This window comes from Lepus europaeus, chromosome 19 (assembly GCF_033115175.1).
Source record: "Lepus europaeus isolate LE1 chromosome 19, mLepTim1.pri, whole genome shotgun sequence".
NCBI lineage: Eukaryota > Metazoa > Chordata > Mammalia > Lagomorpha > Leporidae > Lepus > Lepus europaeus.
This window is the reverse complement of record NC_084845.1, coordinates 7,141,789-7,153,201: the sequence shown is the minus strand read 5'-3', so window position 1 is coordinate 7,153,201 and position 11,413 is coordinate 7,141,789. Positions and strand designations below refer to the sequence as shown.

The 11,413-nt window shown below is 66.7% G+C and overlaps 1 protein-coding gene across 2 annotated transcripts; it reads left to right on the top strand.

Annotated features, from left to right (window-relative positions):
• The first annotated feature begins 1,291 nt into the window (after positions 1-1,291).
• CYTH2 (cytohesin 2) lies at positions 1,292-8,470 on the top strand. Of its 2 annotated transcripts, none has more exons than XM_062176653.1 (12): positions 1,292-1,486; positions 2,215-2,362; positions 2,465-2,531; positions 3,422-3,540; positions 4,084-4,164; positions 4,780-4,892; positions 4,977-5,125; positions 5,542-5,653; positions 7,520-7,596; positions 7,784-7,855; positions 7,944-8,098; positions 8,185-8,470. In XM_062176653.1, exons 1-12 carry the CDS (start codon positions 1,468-1,470, stop codon positions 8,270-8,272), a joined length of 1,200 nt encoding a protein of 399 aa, XP_062032637.1. In that variant the 5' UTR covers positions 1,292-1,467; the 3' UTR covers positions 8,273-8,470. The 2 variants fall into 2 exon arrangements, with proteins under 2 accessions (XP_062032637.1, XP_062032636.1); XM_062176652.1 differs by lacking the exon at positions 1,292-1,486 and adding an exon at positions 1,862-1,965.
• The last annotated feature ends 2,943 nt before the right edge of the window (positions 8,471-11,413 follow it).

The window sequence follows — 11,413 nt, the reverse complement described above, 5'->3', positions numbered from 1 at the left end:
ATCAGCCGGCTGTCCCCTTCGGGCTTCCCCGACCCCTGTTATCCTTCAGAATCCCCGTGTAATGACCGGATGGGATTAATTACTGGCCGCTCTCACAGCTCGCGGTGTCTGGGGAAGGGGCAGGGGACAATGGAGTCTCAAGGGGTGGGGGAGGATGTTAAGTTGGGGTGCAGTGACGAGGAGGGGTTCGGTTTGGAAGGACAGAATGGGGGCAAAGCCGACACACGCCGTTCTCTGGCCGGGCAGGACAGGACCCGGGCCGCTCAAAAAGGTCAGTGAGGGGATTAAAAGGCTCCATGTCTAATCCAACGGCTTAACCAGGTCCTGGCCCCGAATCCGTCCCCGCCCGCCCAGCCCAGGGACGGCAAATGAGGACGAGGCCCAGACACTTCAGTCCCCGTGCTCTGACCACTCGCAGGGGCTCTCCGGTTTCTGTCCAGGCGGGACCTGTGCACCTGCTACCCCCGGCCGGGGCTGTGGAAGGGGAGGGCCTGGGTGCGGGGGGATTCTGAGAGGGTCAGGGTGGGGGAGGCCTGAAGAGAGCAGAGCCGGAGTCGGGGGAGAGAAAGCAGAGAGGCGGCAGAGAAAAGAGAAAGAGGTAGAGACCCAGGGGGAGGATGTCACGCTAAGGGGAGGGGCTTAGGGAAGAGAGGGCGGAGCCTGTCCCATTCTGCGTGACCGGTACCCGGGAGCGTAGCATTTGACATAACTCCATTTTACTACGTCCTGACCCTGAAGGGGCTGGAGTGGTCACGGGGGCCGTTAAGGGGAGGGTCTGCAACGTAGCAAGGGAGACGCGAGGCAAAAGGCCGGCGGAAGCCGCTCGTGGTTGCGCGGCAACCGCGGCGGTCCAAAGCCAGCGTGGCCGGCCGGGAGGTGTGGCTCACGGCCTAGGCCCCGCCCCCTAGCAACAGGACTAACAAAGTAACGCCCCCTGGCAACGTGCTGAGAGGCGGGGCTCGACTGACCCAGACTCCGCGCGCCCAGAGTCTTTGCGCAGGCTCAGTGTTCTCTGCTCGCGCACAGCCCCACCTCCTCACAGTGCCTTTGCGAAGCTTCTCATTGGTGGGCAGGCTTGCCAAGGGCATTCTTTTGTTTCAGGGGCGGGGCCTGGCGCCCTGCCCGCACCCCGATTGGGCCCCCTGGCTGTCTACCTCCGGCCGGACATGCCTAACACCTGTTTCTTGTGTGCCTATTGGCCTGGGAGGACCGTCCTTTGGCGTCGGGGGGCGGTGCAGCCCGGAGGGGTCGCCGCGGATTGGGCGGTGTCAAGACGAGGGGCGGTCCCTACCGGCCGGGCGGTTGGGCGACGAAGGGCGAGTCTTTTCAGCGCTGAGGACTGGCGCTGAGGAGGCGGCGGTGGCTCCCGGGGCGTTTGAGCGGGCTCACCCGAGCCCGCGGGCCAGCGCGGATCCAGGCCCGACTGGCGGGACCGCCCCGGACTCCCCGCGGGCCTTCCTCGCCGCCATGGAGGACGGCGTCTACGGTAGGCCGGAGGGGCGGGGCCGTGGCCGCGGACGGAGCGCTCCCCGTCCCGCCCGGCGCTCGCCGCCCGGGGCCCTCGGCGCCGCCGTGGCCGCCGCGCTGGCCGGGGCGCCGGGCGGGCTTCCGGCGGGGTCCGCGCGCGCGGGGCGTTCCGGGCCATTGTTTGGGCCGAGCCTGTTTCCGGTGTCGGCGGGAGGGGGCGGGATGGAGCGGCGGAGGCGCGGCCGGGGCGGAACCATTCCCGCCGGAGGGGCCGGGCGAGCCCAGCGGCCGCGGCGGGCGGGGGGGCGAGGCCGTGGGGGCCGCCGGGGGCCGCCGAGGCCCGGCCACGCCGTCCCAACTCCGCGAGCTGCCGTCGGCTTCTCCTGCCGCGGGCACTTGCCTTGGACCCAGGGGTTCCGAAAACCCAGGCCCACCTTTCCCGGGCCCCCCCGGCCGCCGCGCCAGTAATGGAATCAGAACACCACGGCCGCTTTCCAAGTAATGGGCCCAGAGGCCGAGGCTCCCACTCGTGTCCCCCTGCAGACTCTGGGGGCCGGGCCCTAAGACACCCCCCCCCCCCCGGGACTCCCGGCCTCAGCCCTGGCCTGAGCGGTCCAGGCCGCTAGTGCCCCCTTCATCCGATGCAGGCCCCTCACCTGCGTCCTGCCCCGGCCCCGTCTCGCCCCACGTTGCAAGCATGCAGGCTCCCGGGCCCCAGGTCTGACCCTCGGCACCCCGACCCCGCAGAACCCCCAGACCTGACGCCGGAGGAGCGGATGGAGCTGGAGAACATCCGACGGCGGAAGCAGGAGCTGCTGGTGGAGATCCAGCGCCTGCGGGAGGAGCTCAGCGAGGCCATGAGCGAGGTGGAGGGGCTGGAGGCCAACGAGGGCAGGTGAGGGCCGGGCCCGGGGCGGGGGTCCCGAGCCAGGCCGGCCCAGGACGCCAGGCCTGACCCTGGGCCGCCGCCCCCCACCCTGCTTCGTGTCCCCTGCAGTAAGACCTTGCAGCGGAACCGGAAGATGGCGATGGGCAGGAAGAAGTTCAACATGGACCCCAAGAAGGTACCGGGGGCCAAGGTGGGGGGGGGTTGTGGCCCCTCCAGGGTCCACAGCGGGAGGGTTGTAGCAGATTTGTCCCCAGTCCCTGGACTCAGCTACTGGCTGTCCGCTTGCTCTGTGAGCCCCGAGCGGTCCAACCTCTGGGGAGGCGCCAGACACTGGGGCTGTGGACAGCCAAGCAGGGAGCCTGGGGGGCTGCCCCGAGGAGGAGACCAGGTTAGGTTTGGAGGATGGTGAGGCGTTCACCAGTTGGAGGAAAGACTTTTTTTTTTTTTTTAAGGCATTTATTTAAAAAGGAGAGAGAAAGAGAGAGGGAGAGAGGTCCCAACAGCCAGGGCTGGGCCAGGTCAAAGCCAGGAGCTTCTTCCGGGTCTCACGCACAGGTGCAGGGGCCCAAGGACTTGGGCCATCATCTGCTGCCTTCCCAGGCACGTTAGCAGGTGGGTGGCTTGGAAGTGGAGCAGCCGGGACGCGAACGCTGGCCCAGCATTGCTCACCCAGTCGTTCATTTAACACCCATTTTCCAGTGCCTCCCAAGGGCCCGACCCTGTGCCAGGTGCTGCTGGGGACCCAGGGAGGAGAGGCCCTGGACACAGACCCCACCGCCCAGATCGAGCTGTAGCTGCAGCGTAGGGGCCGCACGGCCAAGAGGGCGCTGAGGAGCCTCCAGGCCGCCTGGGGTTTGGTGTCCACAGCCCTTGGTAGAGCACCTTTGCCCACTGACACTGTCACTCAACAAGCAGGTGTTCAGCGATGGGGCCCTGGTGGTGTGGACGTAGCCAGGCAGGGACAGGGAGGCTCTGAGGCAGCAGGCACCTGTGACGGCCTGGCCCCCCTCTGCTGAGAGGCGTGGCTCTGGCCCTGGGCACTGAGAGCCCGCTCTCACCCGCCAGGGGATCCAGTTCTTGGTGGAGAATGAACTTCTGCAGAACACCCCCGAGGAGATCGCCCGCTTCCTGTACAAGGGTGAGGGGCTGAACAAGACAGCCATCGGGGACTACCTGGGGGAGAGGTGAGAGCCCCTTCACGCCTGCCGGCCTCGCTCCCTGGGCAGGGCCCCGCACGCTGGCCCTCGGACCGGACTGCTGCGGAGTGTGTGTGTCTGTGGGTGTGGGCGGCCTGCCAGTGCCCAAGACGGGCGTCCCCTTATAGAGAGCATCCAGGAGCATCATGGGAGTGGGAGCACCAGGCATGGGCTGCAGGTGTGCATGGGAGCTGTCTGGCCAGCCCGGGAGTGTGGGGACGCGTGGCAGGCCCCTAGGGAGCACAGACCCCGTGGACATCTAGGCCGTGTGCAGCTGGGTGGTGGCTGGGGAGCATGTGGCTGGCGGGGGGCATCGGTAGGCCTTCATGGCCACCTGGGGTGCACGTCTAGGGGCCTGGGGTCGTCTGAGAGGGCAGGAGGTGGCGTGGGTGATGGGTGCAGCTAAACTCGAGCAGCCCTGCCGCGGGGCCAGGCGGGAAGTCTGAGGGCCAGCTGCCCCGGCGCCTCCTGTGCGTGCCGTCTGCCCTCCCCAGAGCGCTTCCTGCGTGTGTGACTGTCCTGTGCTCCCAGGGAGGAGCTGAACCTGGCCGTGCTCCATGCTTTTGTGGATCTGCATGAGTTCACCGACCTCAACCTGGTGCAGGCCCTCAGGTGAGGGGAGGGGTGGGGGTGGGGGGGCACAGTCACTTTTCTTAGTCGCGAGTGGCGAGCCCCACTCCACACAAAACTGGGGAGTTTATTGCTTCTTGTAATGCCAAAGTCCACGAGTAAGCCTCCTCCAGGCACGGCCGTATCCAGGCGCCCTCTTCGCTCATCGTGCTGGCATTGAGCTGCTTGACCTTCCTACATGGCACCAGAAGCCCGTGGCAACCACGGGCTGTTTAGAAACCTCAGCAGAAGAAGTATTTTTAATTTTCATTTTATTCGAAAGGCAGAGAGAGACCTAGATCTAACAGCCAGGGCTGGGCCACACTGAAGCCAGGAGCCCAGAACGCCATGTGGGTCTCCATGTGGGTGGCGGGGGTCCGAGGACTTGAGCCACCACCTGCTCCCTCCCAGGGTGCGCGTTGGCAGGAAGCCGCACCGGAAGCCGGGGAGCAGGGACTAGAACAGGATGCGGTGTCCAGGCAGCGCCCCCAGGGGCAGCGCTCCTGGTCAGACCGGGTCCCGGGCCCCTCCCTGGACACAGGCCGGTCCCTTCCACGGGCTCCGGGGGGAGGGGCTCCTGCTCATCCTGGCGCCCACACCCGCCCCCCCTCCCCCCAGGCAGTTTCTGTGGAGCTTTCGCCTCCCTGGGGAGGCCCAGAAGATTGACCGAATGATGGAGGCCTTTGCCCAGCGCTACTGCCTGTGCAATCCTGGCGTCTTCCAGTCCACAGGTGAGGATGCAGACCCCTGGGGCGGCGGGGGCTGGGGCCGGGGCCGGGGCCGGGGGTCACCGCCTCCCCTGGCCCCCGCCGCAGACACCTGCTACGTGCTGTCCTTTGCGGTGATCATGCTGAACACCAGCCTGCACAACCCCAACGTCCGCGACAAGCCGGGCCTCGAGCGCTTCGTGGCCATGAACCGCGGCATCAACGAGGGCGGGGACCTGCCCGAGGAGCTGCTGAGGGTCAGGCCCCCTCTTCCCTGTCCCTGTCACGGACGCCTCCCAGCTGCCGCTGTCCCGGGGCTGCCTGAGCACTGTCCCTCCCCCTCCCACACATGGCCCCATCCTGCCGCCTGGCGCAATTCTGCTTTTTTTTTTTTTTTTTTTTTTTTTTTTCAATTTTTTTTTCTTCTCTGTGGTCTCTGTCTCCGTCTCTGTCAGCAGCCCTGAGCTCCTGGCCGGTGTCTCTCTGTCCCTGTCCTGGGCCCCATCTGCTGTCGCTCTTTCTGTCGCTCTTTCTGTCTGTCTTTCTGTCTCCCTGTTCCCCGGGCTTCCTGCCTCTGCTTCCGCCTCTCCCCTTCCCCCTGGGGGGCCCCGCCCCCGGCAAGCCCTGGGAGGGCGCGGGAGCCCCGAGTGGCTGACATGGCCTCCACCTCCAGAGCCTCTACGACAGCATTCGCAACGAGCCCTTTAAGATCCCCGAGGACGACGGCAACGACCTGACCCACACCTTCTTCAACCCGGACCGCGAGGGCTGGCTCCTGAAGCTGGGTACGGCCCCTGGTGCGGGGGGAGCTCGGGGGGCCTGGGTCCTGAAGCTGGGTACGGCCCCGGCCTGGGGGAGCTCAGCTCCACACACACCTGCTGTGTGACCTGAGGTGGGGTGCACTCAGGGTCAGGCCTGAGGGCTGGGGCCCGGCCCTAATCTGGGTGCTGCAGTGACAGCCAGTGACAGGGGCCGCAGGCAGCAGGCCTGGCCCGAGGGGACCCCGACCTGGGGCCAGCCTCCCTCAGCGGGACGCCCTCTGCAGGGTTCTGCTTCTGTCCCCGTTTCAAGGCCAGTGTCACGGTGGCCATCATGGGTATCGGCCCTCACTAGCACATCACCACAGGCAGAAAAGGGCACAGGCGAGGACACCTGTCCCAGAATCCCCCAGGGGACTCCTCGCCTGCTCAGATTAGCTCCCAGCTTGGGAGGGGACAGCCTGGACCAGCTGGGCTGACTCGGATCCTGGCTAGGCAGGGCGCCGGCCCTCCTGTAGGCCCGTGAGCGGGGTCGCTGTTCCGAGATCTCCACCCTGGCTGCACGTGACAGTCCTGGGGCCCTGGCCCAGCCCTGAGGTCCAGGCCGTTAGCCATTTTTAAAGCTCCCCAGGTACCTGTGGTGCGGGCAAGGATGAGACCTCTGGCTTGGAGCCTCGGATAGGCATTGTGGTAGGGAGAAGCAGGGTGTGGCTCCCAGGAGGCAGAGGCTGGGGCAGGGCAGGGGAGGCCAGGGGAGGCCAGCTCAGACATGGCTCCGCCTCCCTCTGGACAGGCCCTTCTGCAGGTGGGACTGAAACCCCATAGCATTCCTCAGCGGCTAGAGGCCCTCCTGGTAAGCACGGGCCAGGGCAGCCGAGGCAGTTGGTGCCCCGGCGGGGAAGGGCAGCCGCTCCTCACCCCCTGAGCAGGGACTCTTCCCATCTCCCAGCTGCAGCTGTCAGCCCAGGCACGGGACAGGCAGCCTTGGGCCCGGACCTGTGACCCAGGTGTGTCTGTTCCCTTTGTCACCAAGAATGAGGCACCCTGTCTTCTAACACTCAGCTACAGGAGAGGGGACTGGGTGGCCTGGCCACAGGGGGTCTGGCCACAGGGGCGTGGGCCCGAGTGGTCTCCGGGCTGGAGTCCTGATAGGGCTAGCGAGCGCGTCCAAAGGTCACACAGCAAGTCTGTGCCGGAGCTGAGATGAGCCCCAGGCGCCCCCTCGGCCAGGGCCAGGGTTTGTCCTGCCCTTGTGGTGACTTGCGCAGGCACCCCTGTGGCTCTTCTGGCCCGAGATGGGTCCCGCGGCGGGTCTGTGGCTGCCACAGTGGGCTCGGGGCCTTGGCTCCCCGGGGGAGAGGCTGTGGCCATCCTCCCTCATGTGGATGTAACTGGTTTTCTCCTCTCTCCCCTCCCTCCCTCTCTGCCGTGTTTCTTGCTGATGTCTCTGTGTCTCTGCCTGGCCCTGCACATCCCCTCCCCCCACCATTCTGTCGCCTGCGGCTCTCGGGGGCACCCCGTCCTCCTGCCTTCCCCTCTCCTGCACCTGGCCCTGCCTGCTTTCTCGCTGTCTGCCCCAGGAGGTAGGTACACAGCTCTGCCCGTCCCCAGCACTAGACAGGGGAGGGGGCTGCCCTGGCCTCGGGCCCCTGGGGAGGAGGGCCTGCAGGCCGAGACTCGGCCTGGGCTGACACACTGGCTTAGCGGTGTTGGGGGCTGCCGGTGCCTGGGGCCCGGGCGCACCTGTGTCTGCTTGTCTGTCTCTTCCCACACTGGCTTTGTCCTAGGCCGAGAGCCCTGCCCTTCCTGCTCTGCCTCTCCCTCCCCTCCCTTCCCAGAGGCCCCGTCCCCCCCTCGTTGAGCCCAGGCCCCCTCCCACCCCTTCCCTTTCAGGGGGCCGGGTGAAGACGTGGAAACGGCGCTGGTTCATCCTCACAGACAACTGCCTCTACTACTTCGAGTACACAACGGTGAGCGGGGGGGGGGGGGGGGGGGGGCTGGCCGCCTGGGCTGGGGGAGGGGGCTGTGCTGGGGGGGCTGGCCTCCTGGGCTGGGGGGGAGGGGGCTGTGCTGGGGGGGCCTGGCCTCCTGGGCTGGGGCAGGGGCGCTGGGGCGGAGGGCGGAGGTGTACAAGGTGGAGATGTGCGTTGCCCTCAGGACAAGGAGCCCCGCGGAATCATCCCGCTGGAGAACCTGAGCATCCGTGAGGTGGACGACCCCCGGAAGCCGGTCAGAGCCTCTCTGTCCCCCGTCCTGCTGGGGGGGGGGTCTCCTCGGCCCCAGGGCTGGCACTTAGGTCCGCTTGCCCCGCCCCCAGAACTGCTTCGAGCTCTACATCCCCAACAACAAGGGGCAGCTCATCAAAGCGTGCAAGACGGAGGCGGACGGGCGCGTGGTGGAGGGCAACCACATGGTGTACCGGATCTCGGCGCCCACCCAGGAGGAGAAGGACGAGTGGATCAAGTCCATCCAGTGAGCCCCGGGCGGGGGGGGGGGACGGGGGGGGAGCTCGGCCTCGCTCCCGCGGCTCATCCTGGCCGGCCCCGCCCCCTCTGCAGGGCGGCGGTGAGCGTGGACCCCTTCTACGAGATGCTGGCGGCGAGGAAGAAGCGGATATCCGTCAAGAAGAAGCAGGAGCAGCCTTGACCCCCTGCCCCCAACTCCGTTATTTATTTTGGAGCTGCCCCGCCTGGGTGGCCGGACCCCCGGGCCCTGGGGCTGCGGATCCCGGTTCCCTGTCTGGAAAGTTCACCTCTAGCTCCTCTGTCCGCATTTGTAATTAACACACTGTTGGTAATCTTATTAATTATCTACCCGCTCGTGCCTGCAGACCCCCTCATTTCTTGGGCTTGGCAGAACCGAGTGCTTCGGTGCAGGAGGGAAGGCGGCTGGGGCGCTGAGGGATGGGGTGCAGGTGCACCCCGAGTCCTGGGAGTGGCAGAGGGTGGAGGGAGGAGCTCCACGGGTCAGGAGCTGCTGTCAGACTTGGCTGACTCGGGGCCAGACTTCCTTCTGTGAGCTGTGCTGCGCTGGGGGCAGGCTGAACTGGAGAGCTCCAGAGGGGTCCGGGGCAGGACGCGTGGGGAGGAGGCAGACCGCTGGGTGCAGCGGGCAGGGCCGGGCTGTGAGGCTTGCCGCCCCGCCCCGCCCCGCCCCAGGCTCCTGTGTCAAGGCGGTGCGTCTGCCACGCCTCCCCGCGAGGGGTCTGAGCCCTCCGTCGGGGGCGCTCCTGAAGGGAGAGCCCCGGTCCCCTTTAGCCTATAGGTGGGGTATGCGTGGTTCCTCCACAGTACGCGTGCTCCTGGCTCCCCAGAAGCGTGGGTTGGTTGTTCTGAGACCACCACCCGTGGCCGCGGGGGAGGCCCTCAGGAGGGGAAAAGGCTGTGCCCGCGCGGGCTGCTGGGAGTTGTAGTTCCTCCGCACGGCACGGCATGGCCTTGTCGCCCCAAGGTGTTGAATGCTTGGGGTGGGTTGGGGAGCGGCCCAAGTACGGTCACGAGGTTGGCCGCAGGCACCGGCTGGCACGAAGGGGCCCTTAGTGCAGGAAGAGCACTGCCCCCTCCCCGGGCCCTCGGACCACTGTTCTGGGCCGGCTGGGCTGTGTGGCGCCCCCTCCCCCCAGGCACCCTGGGGGCTGAGGTTGCTCCAGGCTCCACGCTGTTGGAGCGCTGCTCTGGGCCCCGCCATAGTGGAGGCTGAGAAAGGCCGAGGCGGACCGCTGGGGGTATCGGGGAGGGGGATTCCCAGCTTCTCAGCGGCTCCGGGGAAGTGGGGGCAGCAGTCCCTGGATAATCGGAGGGTCCCATGACTGCCCGCGCAGTGCCTGCCCGCGGGGGCCGAGCCCAGGTAGAGAAGTAGAGCAGCTTCTGTCCGGGGGCAGCAGGGGTAAGGCAGGACGGGGTCTGGTGTGGGGGAACGGGTGGCCTGGAGCAGCAGCCCCAGGGAGGCCTGGTCAGCTGCCGGTGCTGGCCGGTTCCTCGCGTGTGCCGCTGGCGGGATGGGAAGCGGCCTCGGGCAGGGAGGTGCTGGCAGCAGGGGCTTCGCCTGCTGTGGGGAGAGCAGTGTGGAGGTGAACGGAGGGCCTGTGGACGAGCAGAGACCTGCCCAGACCTGCCGAGGGCTGGATGGAGTGATGGGTGGCAATGCCATTGACCCAGATTGGGCGTGGGGGCCTACAGATTCAGCGGCTCTGTTTTGACCAAATCAAGCTGGAGATGGCCAGCCGCCCGACTCCAGCCAGACTGCGGTCACCTCAGAGTTGCCCTTGGGTTTTGCCCACGCTCAGCTCTCTCTCCCTCCTTACGCAGGGCCCCCGACTCCCACCCTCTTCCTAGGGGTTGAAATGCCCCCCCGTTCATATCTTGAAGGCCCACCCCTAGCATCTGTGAATGTGATCTTGTTTGGAAATGGGGTTACTGCAGGTATAATTAGCCAGGCCCTAATGCAACGTGACCAGTGTCCTTATGAAAAGGGGACATTTGGACACAGGCAGGCATGCGGGCAGCAGGTGGCCAGAGGCAGAGCTGGGGCGATGCTCCTACAAGCCAGGGACCACCCGGGAGGCCCTGGAGCAGCCAAGGGGCCTCCACCTGGGAGATGGCCAGCCCCCGGGACACGGACTCGGGTCTCCAGGTCTCCGACTTCCTGCCTCTGAAAGGGAGGCAGATAAAGGAAAGGCGTGGGCTGGGCGCCCACCCTGAGGTGCTGTTATCTCAGACCCAGGAGCCCAGCCCCTCCTCCCTCAGTCCTGCCTCCTTGAAGCCCCCTCCTTACGGCCACTCAACACCACTAGGAAACCTTCATCCCTGCCTGGAACCTACGTGTGACCATGATGTCCCCATCACCCTGATCCCAAGCCAGAGGCCACAGTACTCCAGCTGGGAACTCACCCTTGGTCCATCCCTGCTTCCTCCCTCAAATCTGCCAGTGCCAACGTCACAGGGGGGCTGATCGGGGACCCAGTCAGAGGGAGGAGGCCGGAGGAGCCAGGAGAAGCCGAGGACAAGAACAAACACGGGGCAGAAAGGCACAACAAGCCACAGGAAGACCGGCCCGGAGCGGAGACAGGGCGAGGGCAGACAGAAATAGAATCAGACAGCAAGGAAGAGGACCCGGGTGGAGCCGGGAATAGTCGGGTGGACCCCAGAATGAGCCCGGGAGCTAAAGAAAAAAGACACCTGTCAGCATGAAGGCGAGGCTCGAGCATGCCAGGGGGAAACTGAGGCAGAGCCACCCCGGGCAGGTGGACCCTGAGCGTCGAGGGGCGTGGCCGCCCCAGCGTAGGCGGCAGCACTCATTCCCGAGTCACGCCCCCAAGCTCTGGCCACGTCCCCAACTTGGCCCGCGCTGCAGGCACTGAGCACCGGGCACCAGGCACCGCACGCGGGGCTGGGGTCTCCCCACGGCGTAGCCGCTCCTCCTGAAACACACACACAGGTTCCACGTTCCTCCAAAAAGTCGTTTTTGTCTTTTTTAAATAATGTGAAAATGCCACGCGAAGGTTTGGACCGGAGGCCCCTCCAGGGGCCGGGCTGGGGAGGGGACGAGAGGCGCGAGATGGGTGGCGGGGTCCAGATCCCCGAAGCCTGAGGTCCCCGTGTGGGGCCAGGGGCGGGAGAGGAGGGGCCTCCGCTGTGCCTGGGGCTCCAGGCCCCAAAGAGTTCAGTTCAGTTCCGAGAGGCGGCTCTCCGGGGGGGCGGGGCGTCTTGCCTCATTTGGCACCGAGGGGGTCGGGGGCGTCAGAGGAGCCATCCGGGGGGCTGGGGGGTGGGGGGCCAGGGCCTCCCG

Coding starts and splice junctions, on each gene's coding strand:
- CYTH2 (XM_062176652.1), top strand. CDS start 1,935: ATGGAATCAGAACACCACGGCCGCTTTCCAA. Junction 3,541..4,083: donor GGGGACTACCTGGGGGAGAG/GTGAGAGCCCCT, acceptor CTGTGCTCCCAG/GGAGGAGCTGAACCTGGCCG. Junction 7,856..7,943: donor TGGACGACCCCCGGAAGCCG/GTCAGAGCCTCT, acceptor CCCCGCCCCCAG/AACTGCTTCGAGCTCTACAT.